General features: G+C 37.1%; 1 protein-coding gene across 1 annotated transcript in view; it reads left to right on the forward strand.

Moving 5' to 3' along the window:
* MRPS9 (mitochondrial ribosomal protein S9) overlaps positions 1-3,671 on the forward strand; it is a 96,303-nt gene extending 92,632 nt beyond the window's left edge. Inside the window, exon 11 of the mRNA XM_044670470.1 lies at positions 3,126-3,671. Coding sequence (XP_044526405.1) covers positions 3,126-3,217 — 92 coding nt within the window. The 3' untranslated portion in view covers positions 3,218-3,671. The remainder of the gene's footprint in view (positions 1-3,125) is intronic.
* Positions 3,672-19,640: the final 15,969 nt, after the last annotated feature.

Below are 19,640 nucleotides of genomic sequence, written 5' to 3' on the forward strand. Positions count from 1 at the left end.
GTTTAGTATAACATGCAAACTCTTCATAAATTCTAATTCAGGTTCTTCTCAAGTTGACAAAATGGTAGGAACAGAACAGCCCAACTCTCACAGTAATTGAGGTAGGAAGAAAAAATATCAGACTGAATGAGCAAGAAATCCAAGGACAAACCACAGTGAATCATTCTTCTAGCCCAGGTCCTAGAAACCTGCCTGCAGTCACTAGAGAAGACATTTAGCCAGAACAGGCTGACTCAGCTTAACTCATTGAAAACTGCCAGCTCGGCAGCCAGAGGCTATGGAGGGGTGGGGTACTAAGAGCAGCATTGCTCTAACCTAACCCAGAACTAAGAGTAGCATTGCTCTAACCTAACCCAGAACCCAGAACCCAAGGGCTTCTTGGACTTGAACCAGGAGAACAGTGAGGGCTTTGTCTCTCCCCACCCCCTTTTTTTAAAGCAGTCATAAACTTTATTGGTATCTGAGCTTTAAAAAACAAAAAGGAAGAGGACATATTAAAACATAGGAAATATCTATCACAAAAAATAGGTAGATACCCAGGAAAAGTATACATAGTATTATCAGTACATTGCACCCCAGTTCATTCTACTCGGGATGAATACACACTGAGGCAAGGTCTATAATAACTTGGTCTTAGTATAACAAAAATCTAATGAGACTGATTTTTCAAAAATTATGACTTCTAAACAAACATCAAAATTTATATGTCCAAATAAATGTTATGTTAAAGAGTTGCCTCATAAAAGATTACATTATTCCAATGATGCTGCAACTTTGAAAATTCCTCTTTTGAAGCAGTCTTCTGAACCGGATTAAAAGCCTTATAAAATATCACTTAATTTTGCCAAAAATTATTTGGAGACAAATCAGAAGGGAAAAGTGGATTTTTGAAAGTGGATTATACTGTTTTCATTTAAAAGAAAATTAGGTAAATGAAAAAAGCAATGGTCATTTTCAAATGTTTTGTGTCATAACACTATCACTAGAATAAGTATTTATGGACCATTTGAATTTGGACTTTTGCCTATCTAACTTCAAAGGGCAGCTAGTTTGAATATAAATTCTGATTTTTTGATGTAAAAGTCTCATTACTTTACATATCTTATAGCAAAGAGAAAAATCCTATTTTTAGAAAAGAGAAGTTTCTCTGTTTTTTTCTTTCTTCATCTTAAAAACAATGTAAAAACATAGTAATACACTTACTGAAACTGACATTAAATCTTTACAAAATATGCAGCTGCTGTTTACAATATGGCATTGGGATAGAAACTTGACCTCTAATATCATTATTATAGGGAAAATCTGGCCCCTGTACAACTCACTTGCCAGAGCTGCTCCTAAGGTGCTTAAAGAACACAAGTATGCATCATCCATACCCCAGATGATTCAGATCATAATGAAATAAGACCCAACTATTCCTTTCAAAAGTACACAGAACCTGCCTGTGATATCAAGTCCCAATTCAAAAAGCAAGGCATGGAGGACAGAAGGAAGGTCAGAAAGAAATACAAACAAGCAAGGCAACTTTGAAAGTAGCATATTGATTTATTACATGCTTTTCTGTATGAAGAGTTTGCAATTTCACATTTTGGAAGTAGTTAGAATGGAACAAAAAATGGAGAGAAAAGAAACTCATCTGGTTTTAAAAATAAAATACCATTGCAGCAGAATGTCCTTCCTAATCTGTTGACTATATAGGTATTTAGTATAGCTGCATTTATTGAGGTGATAATTTAATCAAAATTTTCATATTAATTAAATTTCTATTTTAATAGGTTCAGGTGATCTCTGAGGAGTAGGATCCAAAAATATTTTCAAGTATGAAATAATATAACAAAGGGAGGGGATATCATGGTATTTTTTGATGATAGATATAGACATATAAAAAAAATTACATGCACTCTTGGTATATCGTGTTTACTACTTTAAATTTTTTCTTAGGATATGGCAAGCCTTTTTTTAACCATTACTCTCTGGAGGTTGAGAGATCAGTGGTTTGTTTGATATAGCTACCTGAGTGTCTTATAGGCATCTCAAATTTATGTCCCAAATTCTCAATTCATTGTGCTTCTGGTCATCCAGATTCACAGCTGAAGGATCAGCCTTGACTCTTCGAAGACTCATCCTTATCCCATATAGCTAATCTATTGCAAAGTAGCTTCAGTTCAACCTCCATATCTCTCATATCCACCCACTTCTCTTCATGGCCTTCATCCTCATTTAGGTCCTCATCACCTCTTTTCTGGATGTCTGTCCCAATTCATCCTCCACACATACTAAAATAATTTTCCCAAAGAATGAACTCTGACACTTATCTACTCAGAAAACCTTAGTGAAAGGGCAGCTAGGTGGCTCGGTAGATAAAGAGGCAGGTCTAGCCATGGGAAGTTCTGAGTTCAAATGTGGCCTCGGGCACTTCCAACCTGTGTGACTGGACAAGTCACTTAATCCCAGAAACCTAGCTCTTACCACTCTTCTGCCTTAGAACTGATACTTAGTATCATTGCTAAGCCAGAAGTTAAGGATTTAAAAAAAAAAATAACTGTAGATAAAATAGCAAATATCCCAATTTAATATTGAACACTCATTGCAGTCTTGCTCCACCCTACTTTTCCAGCCTTTTTTTCACACTCCCTTCATGCATTATATATACATAAGCCAAGGTAGCCTACTACTTAGCAACTCCCTAATTTGGTCTTTCAAGTTGTTGCACATATTGCAGACCTCTTAGCTTAAATCATTTACACTGAGATTTATATCCCTTTCTTAATCTTTAGTTTTTGAATAGCGGCTCACAAATGCAGTTTTATCATATGTTTGGGGGTTATGTTTATTGATTAAACTTTTCTGGTGCCCCCAGTGACTCTGAAACCAGGAATTATAGAGCATTTACAAATCTGTATTGGTGGAAGTAGTTTCCTCACTCAGAGTTTCCTGTACCAACTGAAATCCCAGATGCGTCTAGTTCCCCACTCCCCACAAAAAGAATAATTTAACAGTGGTCTGAATTTTTCTTTCTTCATTATCTTTCTCCCCTATATTTAAAATTGCATATTATTCACCTTCTTCCCTATTTAGGCTACATGCAAATCCCATGATTCATTAATTTTCATTTCATGTTACAGCTGGTCTGCTGACTCCTGATCCTCGTGTCAGAGAACGGAAGAAACCAGGCCAAGAGGGAGCCCGCAGGAAATTCACTTGGAAGAAACGCTAAATTTCATTCAAAGAAAAGGATCTGACTCTGCTGGGCAGCACATTTAGGAATTTTTGATCTGTGTAATTTTTTCCCCAAACTATTTGATGTCAATATATTTGAAAATTAACAACCAACTATATATGTATCTATATATGTATATATATTTTTCCATTTAGCCTGTTTCTCTTTATTTTTTAAATTCTTTTGGAAGATTATTATAGAAACATTTTATGGAATATTAGAACTGAAGGGAATTTTAAAAGATATCTAATCCAACTTCCTTCATTTTGCAAATGAGGAAATTAGATCCAAAAGCAAAAATATTTCATTACCTGATCCCTTCTCCTTACTCTCCCACCCTCTTCCCCTCCCAAAAAATTCATTGCCTGTCAAGGCATAGCTCTTTTTTATTTATTTATTTTTTTAACCCTTAACTTCTGTGTATTGGCTCCAAGGCAGAAGAGTGGTAAGGGCTAGGCAATGGGGGTCAAGTGACTTGCCCAGGGTCACACAGCTGGGAAGTGTCTGAGGCCAGATTTGAACCTAGGACCTCCTGTCTCTAGGCCTGGCTCTCAATCCACTGAGCTACCCAGCTGCCCTTCTTCCCCCCCCCCCCCCAAAGGCATATCTCTTTTAACAGGATTGGATTCTTCATTTTGGGCCCATTTTTTTTAATCCTTTTCAACTTAATAAATTCTACCTAAGAACTTAAATCCTGGTGGCATGGGCTATAATAATTGCTTAGGAGTCAGACTTGAACAGATACGAATACCAAGTGTCCTTGAAGAGGAGACCGCACGGAGGTGAGACTAGTGGCCTGGGAAGGGAGCCGCGGTCTGAGAGAGCGGATGGGGAGTGGAACGAGGGAGAAGTCCTTTCACACACCTCTCAGGCTGTGGGGGAGGTGACACGATGACAGTTTTCAGGGAAAGGCAGAGGGAGGGAAGAGGAAGGCTTGCAGAAAGGTCGAGATGAGAAGCCGTGATCCCAGGAAAGGCGGAGAGGCCCACGGCCTGTGGGGTGAGGGAGGAGCAGGGGGGTGAAGACGACAGGCTGGGGTCTCAGGAAGGGCAGAGCTGAGGAGCCCAGGAAGAGCCTGGTTTGGAGTCGGAAGCTTTGCCCCTCGTGCTCAGACTACCTTAGATGTGTCCCTTAATCTCTCTGAGCCTTAGTTTCCTCATTTCTAAAGTGAAGGAATTGAACCTAGGAGACATTTGGGATTCCTTTTAGCTCCTAATTTATAATTTGAAAAACAAAAAGTTATTACCTTGAAAAAATGTTTATTATAATAAAAATTTCCCTCTGAGTGGTCCAAAAGAACAGTCTTATCCATGCCATATCCCTGCAGTAACCTTTAGGAGCTCACTTTTGCTACTAGAATCAAATATAAGTTCCTTTGTTTGTCATTTAAAGCCTGTCCTAACCTGGCCCCAAACTTCACGTGCCAGTCTTATTATACACTCCTCTTCCCTCCCATGCTGTGGCCCAAACTGGCCCCTTCCTCCTCTTCCTGACTCCAGGCCTGGTATCTGGAGTGAAAATGTGGAGGGTCTTGATATCAAGATCACCTCTTTTAGTCACTTAGAGGCCAAGATTGAATGCACACAGATGCGGCTTTATTGGAGAGGCAGCGGGGAAGGGGAAGGGACGCTGCCCGCAAGCAGAGAGCTCAAGACAAAATGCCACCCCACCTACATGCAAGAACAGACCTTTTCCTAATAATATTGCCTCAAGACTCCCCTTCTCTGTCGTCCATCCCCAAAATGGGGACTATGACGCTTACAATTTTGAGCACATGATTTAATTTCAGGGTACCATAAGTGAAAATGTACAGAACAAAAAGTTTCTTCCAATACTCTTCCTTTATCCCTCTATTCTCAGACTTGTGCTTTTCCAGGCTATAGGAGCAGTGAGAAAGGGCTCAAGTAGATGTTTGCAAGGGAACCCCGGGGACCTCCTTCTAGTTAGATCTTGTCCCTTCCCCCGGCTTCTCTGGGAATGTCCCTGGACTCCTCCCTGGAACTTTTTTAGATAAAAGTTAACAAAAGCAAGGAAAGTTTCCACATTTCTTTCTCTAGTCAGGAGAAAATCTATACCTTAAAACTGTACTTTGAGCTGTGGTTCATCAGTACCCCACCAAGAATATTGGGGTCACAAGCCAAATATTACTCTGAGAATTACACATTTAATCTCATCCCACACACTGGGATTAACCTGACTTAACTCCTGGTCAACTGCCAGGCTCATGTCAGTGTAGAAGCCTTTCCTAATTCTACTTCATTTCTCCCCCAATTATATATGTATGAATTATCACATTTATGTGTGATTATGCACCTCTATATATCCACGTCAGCTCCTCTAGCTAAATCAGAAGCTCCTTGAAGAAAGGGCCCGTTTCACCTTTGTCCTCCTATTTCTAATGCCAGCTGCTCCGCTTCCTGTGGGGGACACAGAGGTGACTGACGTTCAGGGTTTCTGTACTAACGGAGTTGATAGTCTAATAAGACTGTCAGGTGGGTGTTTCCATTCACTACGACTTTTTTTTTTGGTAGACAATGGGAGTCAAATGACTTGCCCAGGGTCACACAGCTGGGAAGTGTCTGAGGCTGGATTTGAACCTAGGACCTCCCTTCTCTAGGCCTGACTCTCAATCCACTGAGCTACCCAGCTGCCCCCTTCACCATGACTCTTGAAGTACGCACATGGACAGGCTTCTCTCCCTTAATATCGACTGCCTGCATGTGACAAAACCATTCGATGGCCCTCTCTGAGGAGCTCGCCCATCTTTCCAGCCTGTCTGCAGGCTAACTACTATCCACACATTGAGTTGAGGGGACCGCAGTAAAGAAAAACTGTGAATGAGCTGTCTTAGGGTGATGGGAAATACGTGCAAGAGAAACTGTGGGCTCTGTGGGAAGAAATGGAGATCGTGAAGCAAAGGGCAGCGAGGCTCAGAAAAGCTAATGAGTTAGTGCTGTGATATCGGGAATTTGGGGTCCTTGAACTTAACATTGAGGACTCTGATATAAACTTCTGTGGATGTTTAGGGGACTTAAAAACTACATTTCCCATGATTCCAGGTGGGCAGGAAGTGTGATTACATAGAGCAGGGGTTCCCAAACTTTTTTGGCCTACCGCCCCCTTTCCAGAAAAAATATTACTTAGCCCCCCTGGAAATTAATTTTTTAAATTAAATTTTAATAGCAATTAATAGGAAAGATAAATGCACCTGTGGCCATCACCGCCTCCCTGGATCGCTGCAGCACCCACCAGGAGGCAGTAGCGCCCACTTTGGGAATCACTGACGTAGACAGAGGTATAAAGTCTCAGAACTCAATTGGGACGTCCTCTTTCCTAGGAAGCAGCCATGGGGCAGGTATGGCGGGCCATTCGAAATACATCTTAGCAGGCACGTGGTTTTCTTAATTATCAATATGGATTACAATAAAACCTTAGTATTTTTAAATATATCCTATATTAATTTTATTTGTTACAGTGCAAGCCTACAGGCCAGTAAAATCCTTTTATGAAAACAGTCGAGCGGTAGAGCAAATGTATCCCCTTTTTGTTTGTTTTCCTTGGAGTCTACGATACTTCCAGAAAAGAAGGACGACCCTCCAGAGTGAGAGTTTCACAGTGTGAACTACAGCAGCCGGTCAGGTGGCAAAAAGAGGTCTAGATCTGCTCATAGCTTCATCTAGTTTTCATCGAAACTTCCTTCCCCGAGCGTGCTGTCACTGCTTCCTGGCGCGAACTGTTCCTACTCTCCACGACCAACTTGGATTGTATTTTTTGCAACCAAATAAAATCCGAATTGGCATTGGAGGGAAGGTATGCTCTGCCATAGGTCATTCAACAGGAATACAACTAAACTACGAGGCATGAGAGACTCACAAAGTTTGTCACTGAGAAACCTTGGATAAGGCACCCTTCTGCTTCACTTTCCTATCTTAAGTTGATCAAGATTGTGTTGATAAATTGTTTATAATTGTGTTGATCAAAGTTGATAAGTTCTCATTGCCTGCTTCTTTGGGATGCATAGTAGACCTTCTGAATGACTTTTTAGAGTGATCATTATTCCTTACTACACAATTAGAGAGTGTTATATTGAACCTCGGGGAGCTTGAAGATCACTTTTGATTGACAAATAAGTCAGTTGGATGGAATGTTCCCAGGGAGTCATGCAAGAGGCAGGAGGAGGGGCAGTTAAGAATCCTGAAAGGGTTCTGGGTCTTGGACCTGGGCTGAGGCTAGAGATCGGTGGATCCTGGTCTTGGAGTGAGAGGTGCAAACATCTCTCTGCAAACTCTTCCTGTACTTGAGATACCGTTCCAACCTGTACCTGACCACCACCTCGGTGTCTACTGCCCCTAGATATTAGGAGTTTCATCATCTAGTTATCTAGGCTTCCCAGGAACCGGGAGGGATCCGGGAAGTGGGCAGGAGACGAAGAAGAGGGTGGAAAAGGGCGGAAATAACTGTAAGGCTGAAGATCTAGTGAAGAAGAAGTCAAAATATCCCAGCAGTTTACCTACTCTGGTTTAGTCCTGGCCGGGCTGAACCAGAGGGAAGCTACATTGATTCTTCATCTGCCAGCAGTTGAGATTTCATTAGCAACCAGTAGAGTAAGGTCTCCTATACCACAGTCCTTTACCCCTATCCTTCTTGTTTAATATAAAGTTTAAAGTACTTTCCTAAAGCAGTGTCAAACTTGTTTTGGGAAGGGAGAAATCGCAGTCAGAATACAAGGCGTTATCCTAGCTAAAGAGCTCAAATCAATATATCAATTAACCCCAGGTGGGTCCTGAAGGGATATACATCTTAGACCTGAAAAGATCCTGCCTGAGCAACTGTTGTAAGGGAGAAGGGTCATCTTATTCTCTCTGTACATCAATTTACCATCTCAAACATATCAAGAGACTCCCAATAATTATAACAAGAGTCATTTAAGTCCTAACTCATACAGTACAAACAAACAAAAAAAAGCTATAGAAATTCAGAAAATGGAGAGCTCAGTTTGAAGTATTCAAACTTTCTGAAGGAAGTAGAATTTTGGATAGGCCAATGATTTTAATATTGATACCTGGTTTCCCTTTTACACTCACCCAAAATTTTTGTATTTTTCTACTCATTCACAATTAATACTATCACAATAATAAGCTGAAATTCTACTAATTTAAGTCTTAACTCTATCTTTAAACTAGATTTTTTAATGTTCTTTCTGTGGTCTACTGTAGAAATTCATTTGCAAAACCCATGTTTTGTTTACGTGGTCTTATCAGAGATATTCTCAACATAATGAAGCTCATTCTCTTAAAAATTTTATAGGGGTAGATAGAGAGCTAGGCCTAGACTCAGGAGGGCCAGGGTTCAAATTTGACCTCAGACACATCCTAGCTGTGTGACCCTGGGCAAGTCACTTAACCTCCATTTCCTAGCCTTGAACCAATACACATTATTGATTCTAAGATGGAAGGTATTAATTCTAAGAAGGAGGGGTTTAAAAAAAATATTATAGAGATGAAAAAGTAAGCATGAGGGTTTCTAATTTTCAGGGTTTTTCAAATAATCTTTCTTTGTAATTTTTTGAGGGGACATTAATCATAAGGAATTTTGGGGTCTTTGAACAAGTCACAGGAATAATAATTGCATTAAAAATAACAATTAAAAACAGCATACCAAAATTTGGGTGTGATAGCTAGAGCAGTGCTTAGGAGAACATTTATATGCATACTTTCATCAACAAAAGAGAGAAAGATCAGACCAATAAATGAAAAGCTCAATTAAACACCAGAATGGAAAGTTCAGAAACACAAAAGTTTAGCAAGATTGAAAGCAAAAAATAAAATAAAATAAAAAATCACTGCGGTAAATAATATGCTAGTAAAACCAATAACCAAAATGAAACATGCACATTTATAAAAATAGAAAATGTTTGAATTAGCAGAATCGGATAGAAAGTAAGTAATCCATATTTGGAAAAAAGAGAATAAATGGCCTAAGGAAAAGGAATAATGGGAAATATAATCAAATGGTTTACAAATGAATTTTATCAAACATTTAAAGATCAACTAATTCCCACATTATACATGCTATTTGAAGAAATAAAGAGGTCCTACCAAGTTCCATCATTTGACGCAAATACTATTTTATTTGTCACAAATGCCAAAACCAAAGAGAATCAGAAAGAAAATCAACATCCTTAACATTAATTCAAAACTTTTAGCTAAAATATTGGCAAAGATGGCCAGGTTGGATCTAAACCAATAATACAGAATTTTTTCAAAATTGGAAAATCCATCAATACGATAGATTGTATCAACAACAAAATATGTAATTATGTCAATAAATGCGAAAAAGGCTTTCAATAAGATACTGCACTCATTCCTTTTGCAAAGACACAAATGAAAAAATAGGAATAAGTGGACCTTTACTTAGTATGCTAAGTAGTATCTCTAAAATCCAAGTACTAAATTTATACATAGTGGCAATAAATCAGTCCTTTTCAGTCAGATTGAGGGTAAAGCACAAATGTCCATTATTACCACTGCTGTTTGATATATTGTGGTATATCACTTATTGGAAAGAGCTCAAGTTTATTCCCCATTACAAAGCTGGCTGCAGGATAGATAGAGGGCAAAATGAGATAACATTTGTAGAAACACTTTGCAAATCTTAAAGTGCTATATAAATGCTAACTATTGTTGCTAGCACTAGAAGTGTTTGCTTTTGCTAGAAGACAAAAATTATAGAAATAAGCAAAGGCAAAGAAGCAGCAAAATGATTGCTTTTTGCAGATGATAGGATGGTTTACTTAGAGAATGATAGCGCACCAACTAAAAGAATTAATTTAAACAATCACTTAGGCAAAGTTACAGGATATAAAATAAGTCCAAACAACCATCAATATTTCTGCATATTGCCAGCTTAACCCAGCAGGAAGAGATAGACAAATTCCCTTAAAAAAAAAAAAAAAACCCATAGGGGGCAGCTGGGTGGCTCAGTGGATTGAGAGCCAGGCCTAGAGAGGGGAGGTCCTAGGTTCAAATCTGGTCTCAGACACTTCCCAGATGTGTGACCCTGGGCAAGTCACTTGACCCCCATTGCCTAGTCCTTACCATTCTTCTGCCTTGGAGCCAATACACAGTATTGACTCCAAGACGGAAGGTAAGGGTTTTAAATAAATGAATGAATGAATGAGCAAATAAATGAATGAATGAATGAGCAAGTAAGTAAATAAATAAATAGATGGATAAATAAGTAAAGAATAAAAACGAAAACATGCTCTTGCATCTTCATGATCTTAAAAGAAGAATGGAAAGGAAGGAAGCAAGCATTTATTAAGTTCCTACTACATATACAAGAAGCACTGAATTTAGCACTTTACCACAGGCATCTTACAATAAGAGACAGGTGCTATTATTCCAATTTTACAGTTGTGGAAACTGAGGCAGATTAAGGTTAACTGCTTTGCCTTAAATTACACAGGCTGGATTTGAACTCAGGTCTTGCAGACTCCAGGCCCAGTGCTCTAGCTACTGTACACACCACTATACCTCTTGCTAGGGGAGGAGAGGAAGAATGCAGTTGGGAGGGCTTCTCAGGTCTGTGGGGGGAGAAAAGGAAGATTAGGGAAAAGAGCAGACTGCCTAATTTTTCACAAAAGTAGACCTCTCTACAAACAAGGGATGGGAGGAGCAGCTGACATTTAAGCCACTCTCAACTCCACGGGTGAAAGGAGAGAATTTACACACAGTGGGGTAAGAAATACATTTCGTTCCACCGGAAAAAGACAAAGAGAGCAAGAAGAAGGGTCCATTAAAGGAGGGATTAGCCCAAAGCAAAACAAACTCGAGGATACTTAGAACTTTCTGAGGTAGCAAAGAACTGGAATCTAAGGAAGCACCATCAACTGGAGAGTGGTTGATTAATTTGTAGTATATGAAGGATCATGAAAGTTAAAATGGACAATTTTGATTGCATAAAATTATTTTTTGCACAAATAGAGCCAACAGAGCTAAAATTAGAAAGGAAACATGAAACTAAGGGGAAAATCTTTAAAGCAAGTTTATCTGCAAAAAGAGCCTAGATCCAAGATATATAAGGAACTGATTTAAATGTATAATAAGAACCATTCTCAGTTGCTAAATGGTCAAAGGACATGAAGTCTGTTTCTGAGGAAGAAATCCAAGCTATCTATAGCCATAAGGTGGGTGGGGAGGAAGCCTCAGATCACCAATAATTAAAAACATCAAATTAAAGTAACTTAGGTTTCACTTCACATCCATAATAAATTTGGAAAGTGGACCAAAAAAAAAAAAAAAGGAAAATAACAAATGCTAAAAAGCATTCTTTGGGGGCAGCTGGGTAGCTCAGTGGATTGAGAGCCAGGCCTAGAGACAGGAGGTCCTAGGTTCAAACCCGGCCTCAGCCACTTCCCAGCTGTGTGACCCTGGGCAAGTCACTTGACCCCCATTGCCTACCCTTACCACTCTTCCACCTATAAGTCAATACACAGAAGTTAAGGGTTTAAAATTAAAAAATAAAATAAAATAAAATAAAAAATTTAAAAAAAGCATTCTTCAATTCATATCTTTTGTCTCTTGCTGCAACTGTGAATTGATATAGCCATTCTAGAAAATGTACTAAACTACATAATATAGCCTTTGACTCAGCAATCTTACCACTAGGTCGACACCCTAAAGAGATCAAAGACAGGACAAGGATCCGTGTCTATGAAAACAGCAATTCTTTAATGTGCGTGTGGTAACATAGAACTAGAATTTAAGGCAGTGATTCCCAAAGTGGGCGCCACCGCCCCCTGGTGGGTGCTGCAGCAATCCAGGAGGGTGGTGATGGTCACAGGTGCATTTATCTTTCCTATTAATTGCTATTAAATTTTTTTTAATTCATTTCCAGGGGGCTAAGTAATATTTTTTTCTGGAAAGGGGGCGGTAGGCCAAAAAAGTTTGGGAACCACTGATTTAAGGGACTGTCTATCAACTGGGAAATTGCTTAACAAATTATGTATATGGATGTAATGAAATGCCGTTGCTGTCAGAAATGAAGGGGCTGGCTTCAGAGAAACCTACAAAGAATTGTATGAAGTGGTGAAAATCAGAAGAATTTATAAGAAAACAACAATACATACTGTAAAGCCAAACAATTTTGAAAGCTGATTCCAGAAAATTACTTAGCTTCCTCACAGAGGTAATGAACTTAGAATGAAGAATGAGATAGACATATATTTCCTCTCTTTTGCTACTATCAGGATTTGTTTTGCTCGACTACATTTGCTTGTTACAAGAATTTTGTTTTTCTCAATGAGTTTGGGGGAGGAGGCAGGAGATGGAAAATAGGTTTTTATTCATTAATATATATTTGTGTACTAACTTTAGCCTCTAATTTATTTCTTACTTTGAATTTGATTGAGAATAGTTCCAAAAATCCTTATTCACAGAAGCAAGTTGTTATAAATGGAATTAATTAACCTTGGGAGCACATTAGTAATGAGGAGATATGCTTCTCCAAGAGATCACCAAATATTTTATAATTTCATTGACTTGAAATCAATGAGATCAATGACCCATCATTGACTGAATTATTGTTCCTGCTTTTTTTCTAGCTCAATATGAAAAATGTTGTATATCTAAACTTTTCAATTTGGTTTATGCCTGTAAAAATTATCCCTTTGACTGTCTTACAGATATTTTTTTTTTTAGATGTGCTATAAAATTTCCTACCTTGCTCTTCTTTATTGCCTCTCTTCCAGTCCTAGGCTCCATTCAATTCTGGATTTCTCCACCTCCTAACTATCTGCTTTTCCCAGGCTTCTCCCTGTTGTGTATCATCTTCACCTGTTAGAAAGTCAGCTTCTTAGGATAGGGACTGTCTTGTTTTTATTTGCTGGTAGTAAGTAAATACTCTATCGCTCTAATCCACTTTAAAAAATTAACAGTACTTTAGGGTTAATTTGATAAGATAATATGCATATTACCAAATATTCCCCATATCCCCTTGACAAGTTTCTTATACCCACTGGGAGTATATGGTTAGATAAAGTGTCTGTATCACTGAAAAGGAGTTCTCACGTTGATAGATCTGCTGGTGAAAATTCTTTCTCCAAGTTCTACTTAGTCACTTTTTTCCCTACCTTGGACCATTCTGTAGAATGAGAGAAGAGATTAAGCAAGTGTAGCAAATTAAACACACACACACACTACATATATATATATACATAAATATAAATTATGCAATATATTAAAAAGACATTCTTATATTTTGAATTTTAATAACAGATTTTGCTTTGACACTACAATACCTTCCAACAAACTATCAACCCTCCTTACAAATATATTCCCCCCAAACACAATGTCCATTATTAAAAGAAAGGCTGTGTCCTTTAACTTTTAACAGTGTTATTGTACTTGATTAGAATGTGTCAACTCTACATGTTGACTTTATTGGCATTGTTTTGGTCATCCTGGATGTACTTTTAGGTCTGCTTTCTTTATTCTATATCAGGAAGGCTTTAACATTCCATTTCATTACTGTGCTAAAATGTGTTCATTCATTCCCCAATCACTAGGGACACATTTATTTCTAACTTTTTTATTATTGCATGTAAATTTTTACAAATATATGTTTAGTGTGTATAGAGAGAGTTTCTTTCTTTCTGCCACTAATCTCCTTGGATATGGTCCTGACAGTGGAATCTGACTCAAAAGATCTGAAAAACTTTGCAACTTTTATTGTATAATTTCTATTCTTTCTAGAATGGTCAAACCAATTAGCAACTCTACCATCCTATCAGGGATTTAAGATCTACTCCCAGTCTACCCTACAATACATTCTCCTATCTCAAACACCTGTGCTAGCTTGATGGATATGAGGTGATACCTGAAGGTTGATGTCATTTTAATTTCTCTGGTTATAGTGATTTTTAAATACTTTTTAGGTGAGATATTCATAATTTACATTCTTCTTTTGAAACCTTCATGTCCGTTGACCATTCATCTAATAAGTCATGGCTTCTATTATAGACTTGTGTCAATTCTCAATTGATCTTGATTAAAGTTTTACCAGATGGTTCATGCAGAATAACTAACCCAGTCTTTTCCCTCAGAGTCTATTCACATTAATTTTCCATGTGCAAATTTTTTTATTTTATAATCAAAGTAATTTATTTTGTCTTTTGTGATCTTTTCCATTCTACATGTGGTTCCAAATATTCCCCTCATCCATAATTGTGAAAAATCATTTCTTCTCTCTAAACTATCAAATGGTCTGCAAAAAAGGAATAATTTTGCCTTCTCTTTGCTGATTCATGCTTCTTTAGTTTCTTTATTCTCATTACTTTAATTAGCATTCCTAGTACTAGGACAAATAATCATGGTGAAAGCATCTTAGCTTCATCCAAATGTACCGGAGAAAGTATCTGATGTTTGTCCATTACTAGTAATGCTAACTTTTGGCTTTAAATTAATCTTTTTGATCAAACCAAGTAAAAATGCTTTTATTTCTATGCTTTTTAGAATATTAAACATAAATATATGCTTTATTTTGTTGATTCTGAAAACACTTATTATCATGATTTGTGTTGTTTTTTTATATTAATTGTCTCACATATTTGAGTTCTCCTGACATTTCTGATAAAAATCCAACCTGGTTACAATGAAAGGTTTTTTTTGTTGTTTTTTTGTTTGTTTGTTTGTTTTTTTAACCCTTGTACTTCAGTGTATTGTCTCATAGGTGGAAGACTGGTAAGGGTGGGCAATGGGGGTCAAGTGACTTGCCCAAGGTCACACAGCTGGGAAGTGGCTGAGGCCGGGTTTGAACCTAGGACCTCCTGTCTCTAGGCCTGACTCTCACTCCACTGAGTACCCAGCTGCCCCCCACAATGAAAGTTTTTAATAGGTTGCAGTAGCATCTTTGCTAATATTTAATATTTTTGCATCACCATTCATTAGTTGATATAGTGGTGCTTTTTTTCCCTCTTCCCCATCTCTGTCTCTTTGTCTCTTTCTTTGACTCTCTCTTCTCTCCTCTCCTTCCTTCCCTTTCTCCTTCTTCCCACCTCACTCTCTGCTTCTGTCTCTGCATCTCTGTCTGTCTGTCTATCTGTCTGTCTGTTAAGATGGCTTCTGGTTTTTTTTAAAGTTCATGTATCAAAGGAATCTTTGTTTTTAGATGTTTGATAAAATTCCATCTGGACCAGGGATTTAATTTTTTGGAGGGGTAAGAGTTCCCTCCTGAAATGATTAGTTTCTCTTTCTAAAGTGTGTATTTTTATGAATATCTCTTCATTTCTTTGAAGTTTTCATTTTTATTGACATAATTGTTAAGTAATTTTGATACTTTCCTTTCCTCATTTGAATGAAGAGCAACATGATATAGTGGGAAAAGAGGAGTGAGTTAGAGACATTGAGTTTGAGTCCTGATTAAGCTATGTATTATCTCACTGTGATTTGGGGTGAGGCACTTAAGCTTTCTGGGACTCATCTGTAAAATGGTAGGATTGGACTAGGTCATAAAGTATCTTACAGTTATAAATCTGTAATCTTATAATTCTCATTTCTATTTTTGTTAGTTTGATCTTCCCCCATCTCTTTTTAAATCAAGTTAGCTAATAGTTGATCTGTTTTCGTTGGTCTTTTCTACCCTGATCGCTGATATTTTTGTTTTCTATTTTTGGTTTTCATAATTTCTATTTTTTTGTGGTTCTTTGTTGAGTTAATTTATTGATTATTAAAATTTTTTCTAATTGTGTGCTCAATTCACCTTTCTTATTAATTATTTATTTATTCATTGGTATCACTTTTCTTCTAAGGATTTCTTTAGGAAATTTCACAAATTTTGATATACTTAAAATTATTATATTTTATTTAATAAGATTGTTATTTCAGTGAGTTGCTTCTTAACCCAATTCTTTAGGATAATGTTATTGAATCTTCAAGTCTTTATCCTTCACATTTTCTTCATTGATTGCTTTTTTTTTAAATCAAATTGCAATCTTTAAGTGACATGTTTGCCTTTTCTGCATTTATCAAATGTTTATGCCTTGTACATGATCACTTTCAGTCAGGATAATATATGATCCTGGAAAAATAGGTCTAACCTTTAAGATTCCCATTTGGTAATTACCAAAGACCTCACATAGCAAGTCTTTTTGGCATTTATTCAGATCCTTTTGTAATCTTTCTTTTAGATTTATCATAAATATAAAAGAGGTTTGTTGGAGTGTCCAACTATTACTGACTTAATAGCTAAGTTTTCCTATTATTTAGTTAGCTTTTCCTTTAAGTATTTCAATATTGATGTAGTTTCCCTATGTGTTTCCTCTTAACCATATCTTTACTGTTATCTTATCTGAGTTTATGAATGCCGCTACTTTTTAAAAAATTCAGATAAGATCCAGTAAATTATATTTTCAATCTTCATTTTAACTATAATTTTTTAAATATGTTTCTAGAATACAGAAGATTGTTGAATTTTACTTTATAATCCATTCTGCTTTCTTCAATTTTAGGAGCTGCATCATTCCATTCACATTCGTGATTTTAATTAAGTTTGTTTTTCTTCCCTGTAAAAACATTTATTTTTATATTTCAAAGATATTTTGTTTTCCCAATTGCATAAATAATAATTTCCAACATACATTTCCCAAAATTATAAGATCTAAACCATCTCCCTTCCTCCCTTCCCTTCCCCCACTTGAAGATGGAGGGAATTTGCTGTATTATGCAAAATACACTTCCATATTGTTCATTGTTGTAAGAGCACATTTATACAAAGCCAAAACCCATAAATAAATAGTATGCTTTGATCTGCACCTGACTCCTACAGTTCTTTCTCTGGAGGCAGATAGATGGCCTTATTGATCAATAGTCCTTTAGGATTGCCCCAGATCATTACATTGCTGAGAGTAGCCAAGGGTTCATAGTTGAACATCATAAGATATTGCTGTTACTATGTACAGTGTCCTTCTGATCCTGCTCATTTCATTCAGCATCATGTCATCTAGATCTTTCCTGCTTTTTCTGAAATCATCCTGTTCATCATTCCATTCCATCACCATCACATACCACAGTTCCAATGGCGGGATGTCCCCTCAATTTCCAATTCTTTGTCATCACAAAAAGAGGGGCTATAAACATTTCTGTACAAGTAGGTCCTTTCCCTTTTTTATGATCTCTTTGAGATCCAGTAATGGTATTGCAGGATCGTAGGGTATAGACAGTTTTATAGCCCTTTGGCCATAGGTCCAAATTGCTCTCCAGAAAGGTTGGATCAGTTTGCAACTCCATCAATAATATATTACTGTCCCAGTTTTGCCACATTTCCTCCAACATTTATCACTTTCTTTTACCATCATATTGGCCAATCTAATAAGTGTGCCTGTGGTAAGTCTGAATTGTTTTAATTTGCATTTCTCTACTCAAGAGGGATTTAGAACATTTTTTCATATGATTATTGAGAGCTTTGATTTCTTCATCTGAAAATTGCTTGTTTATATCCTTTTGGCTTGGGACTTCGTATTCCCCCAAATTATAGAAGTGTTTCAGGCCAAACTGTAAGCAGGAAAATTCCCTTGCTTCCTTGCATCCTTGTGACTACTAACCCTAAAATGTCTGATAACTTCTGATAAGACTCTGCTACATCAAAGGGAAAGTCCCCTGAGTGGATTATCTTCCTTGGATCTTCCTTTAGGTTTTGAGATAGACACAGAAATACACCTCCAGGTATGCTTTGATACCTTGGGATTGTATCTAAGATATCTTGTCCCCTAAACTATGAGGGTCACACCCTATGTCTTCAGGCTGACCAATCCCCTCCTTGTGCCTGAGCACATGCCCTCCTCAAGCCATGTATCCCCTGTTGTAAAGAGTATAAAGATCGCAGAAATGATGTCCTCTGGGAGGCAGCTTTCCATCTATGCTGTCCTCTTGGCCAAATTCAACATTACCTTCTAAATTAATAAAATTCTTTTTTTTTTTTAAGCTAAATTTTGGAGTCTTGCATTCTTGCAAAGGGTACCCTTCCTAAATCCAGGGGGTTCACCTCAAGCCCCCCACAACACTTCGACCATTTGTCAACTGGAGAATGACTTGTATTCTTATAAATTTGACTCCATTCTCTATAAATTTGAAAAGTTAGACCTTTATCAGAGAAATTTATCCTAAAAAATTTCCTTTATTGTTTCTCTTCTAATCTTGGTTACATTGGTTTTGTTTGTACAAAAAGCTTTAAAATTTAATATAATCAAAATTATTTATTTTACTTCTTATAATGCTATCTCTTTGGTCATAAATCCTTCTCTTCTCCATAGATCTGTCAGATAAACTACTCTATGCCCCCTAATTTACTTATGGTGTCACTTTATATCTAAATCATATACCCATTTTGACCTTAATCTTGGTATAGGGAAGTGATGGCAAATCTTTTAGAGACCGAGTGCCCAAATTGCAGCCCTTACCTCCTTACCCCAGATAGGGGAGGGAGTTAGTGCTTCCATTGGGCTGCTGGGCAGAAGGGCGAGTGATGGGAGAAATGTCTTCAGGTGCATGGAGAGGGGGAAGGGAGTGGCCCCCACGGGCATGCTCCAGAACATGTGCCATAGTTTCTCCAACAGGTATAGGGTGTGTGTCTATATTTAGTTTCTGCCATATTGCTTTCCAGTTTTCCCAGCAGTTTTTGTTAAATAATGAATTCTTAACTGAAAAGCTGGAATCTTTGGGTTTATCAAACACTAGATTGCTAAGATCACATATCCCTATATATTGTACATCTAATCTGTTCCATTGATCCACAATTCTATTTCCTAGCCACTATCAGACTATTTTGATAACTACTGCTTTATGGTTCAGTTTGAGATTTGGTACTGCCAGACCAACTTCTTTTACATTTTTTTTTCATTAATTCCCTTGCTATTCTTGACCTTTTGTTCTTCCAGATGAAATTTTGTTATACTTTTTTCTTGTTCTATAAAATAATTATTTGGTAGTTTGATTAGGATAGCACTGAATAAGTAAATCAATATAGATAGAATTGTCATTTTAATTATATTAGCTCAGCCTACCCATGAGCAAATTAATATTTTTCCAATTGTTTAGATCTAACTATTTGTGTGAAAAGTGTTTTGTAATTGTGTTGATATAATTCCTGTGTTTTTCTTGGCAAGTAGATTCCCAGGTATTTTATATTGTCTGGTGTTATTTTAAATGGAATTTCTCTTTCTGTCTCTTGGCTGCTGAACTTAGTTGGTAATAAATATATAGACATGTTGATAATTTATATGGGTTTATTTTGTATCCTGAAACTTTGCTAAAGTTGTTGATTATTTCCACTAACTTTTAAGTTGATTCTCTAAGTATACCATCATCTCCTCTATCAAAAGTGATAGTTTAGTTTCTTCATTGTCTACTTTAGTTCCTTCAATTTC

The sequence above is a fragment of the Gracilinanus agilis genome, chromosome 3 (assembly GCF_016433145.1).
Source record: "Gracilinanus agilis isolate LMUSP501 chromosome 3, AgileGrace, whole genome shotgun sequence".
Taxonomy (NCBI): Eukaryota; Metazoa; Chordata; class Mammalia; order Didelphimorphia; family Didelphidae; genus Gracilinanus; species Gracilinanus agilis.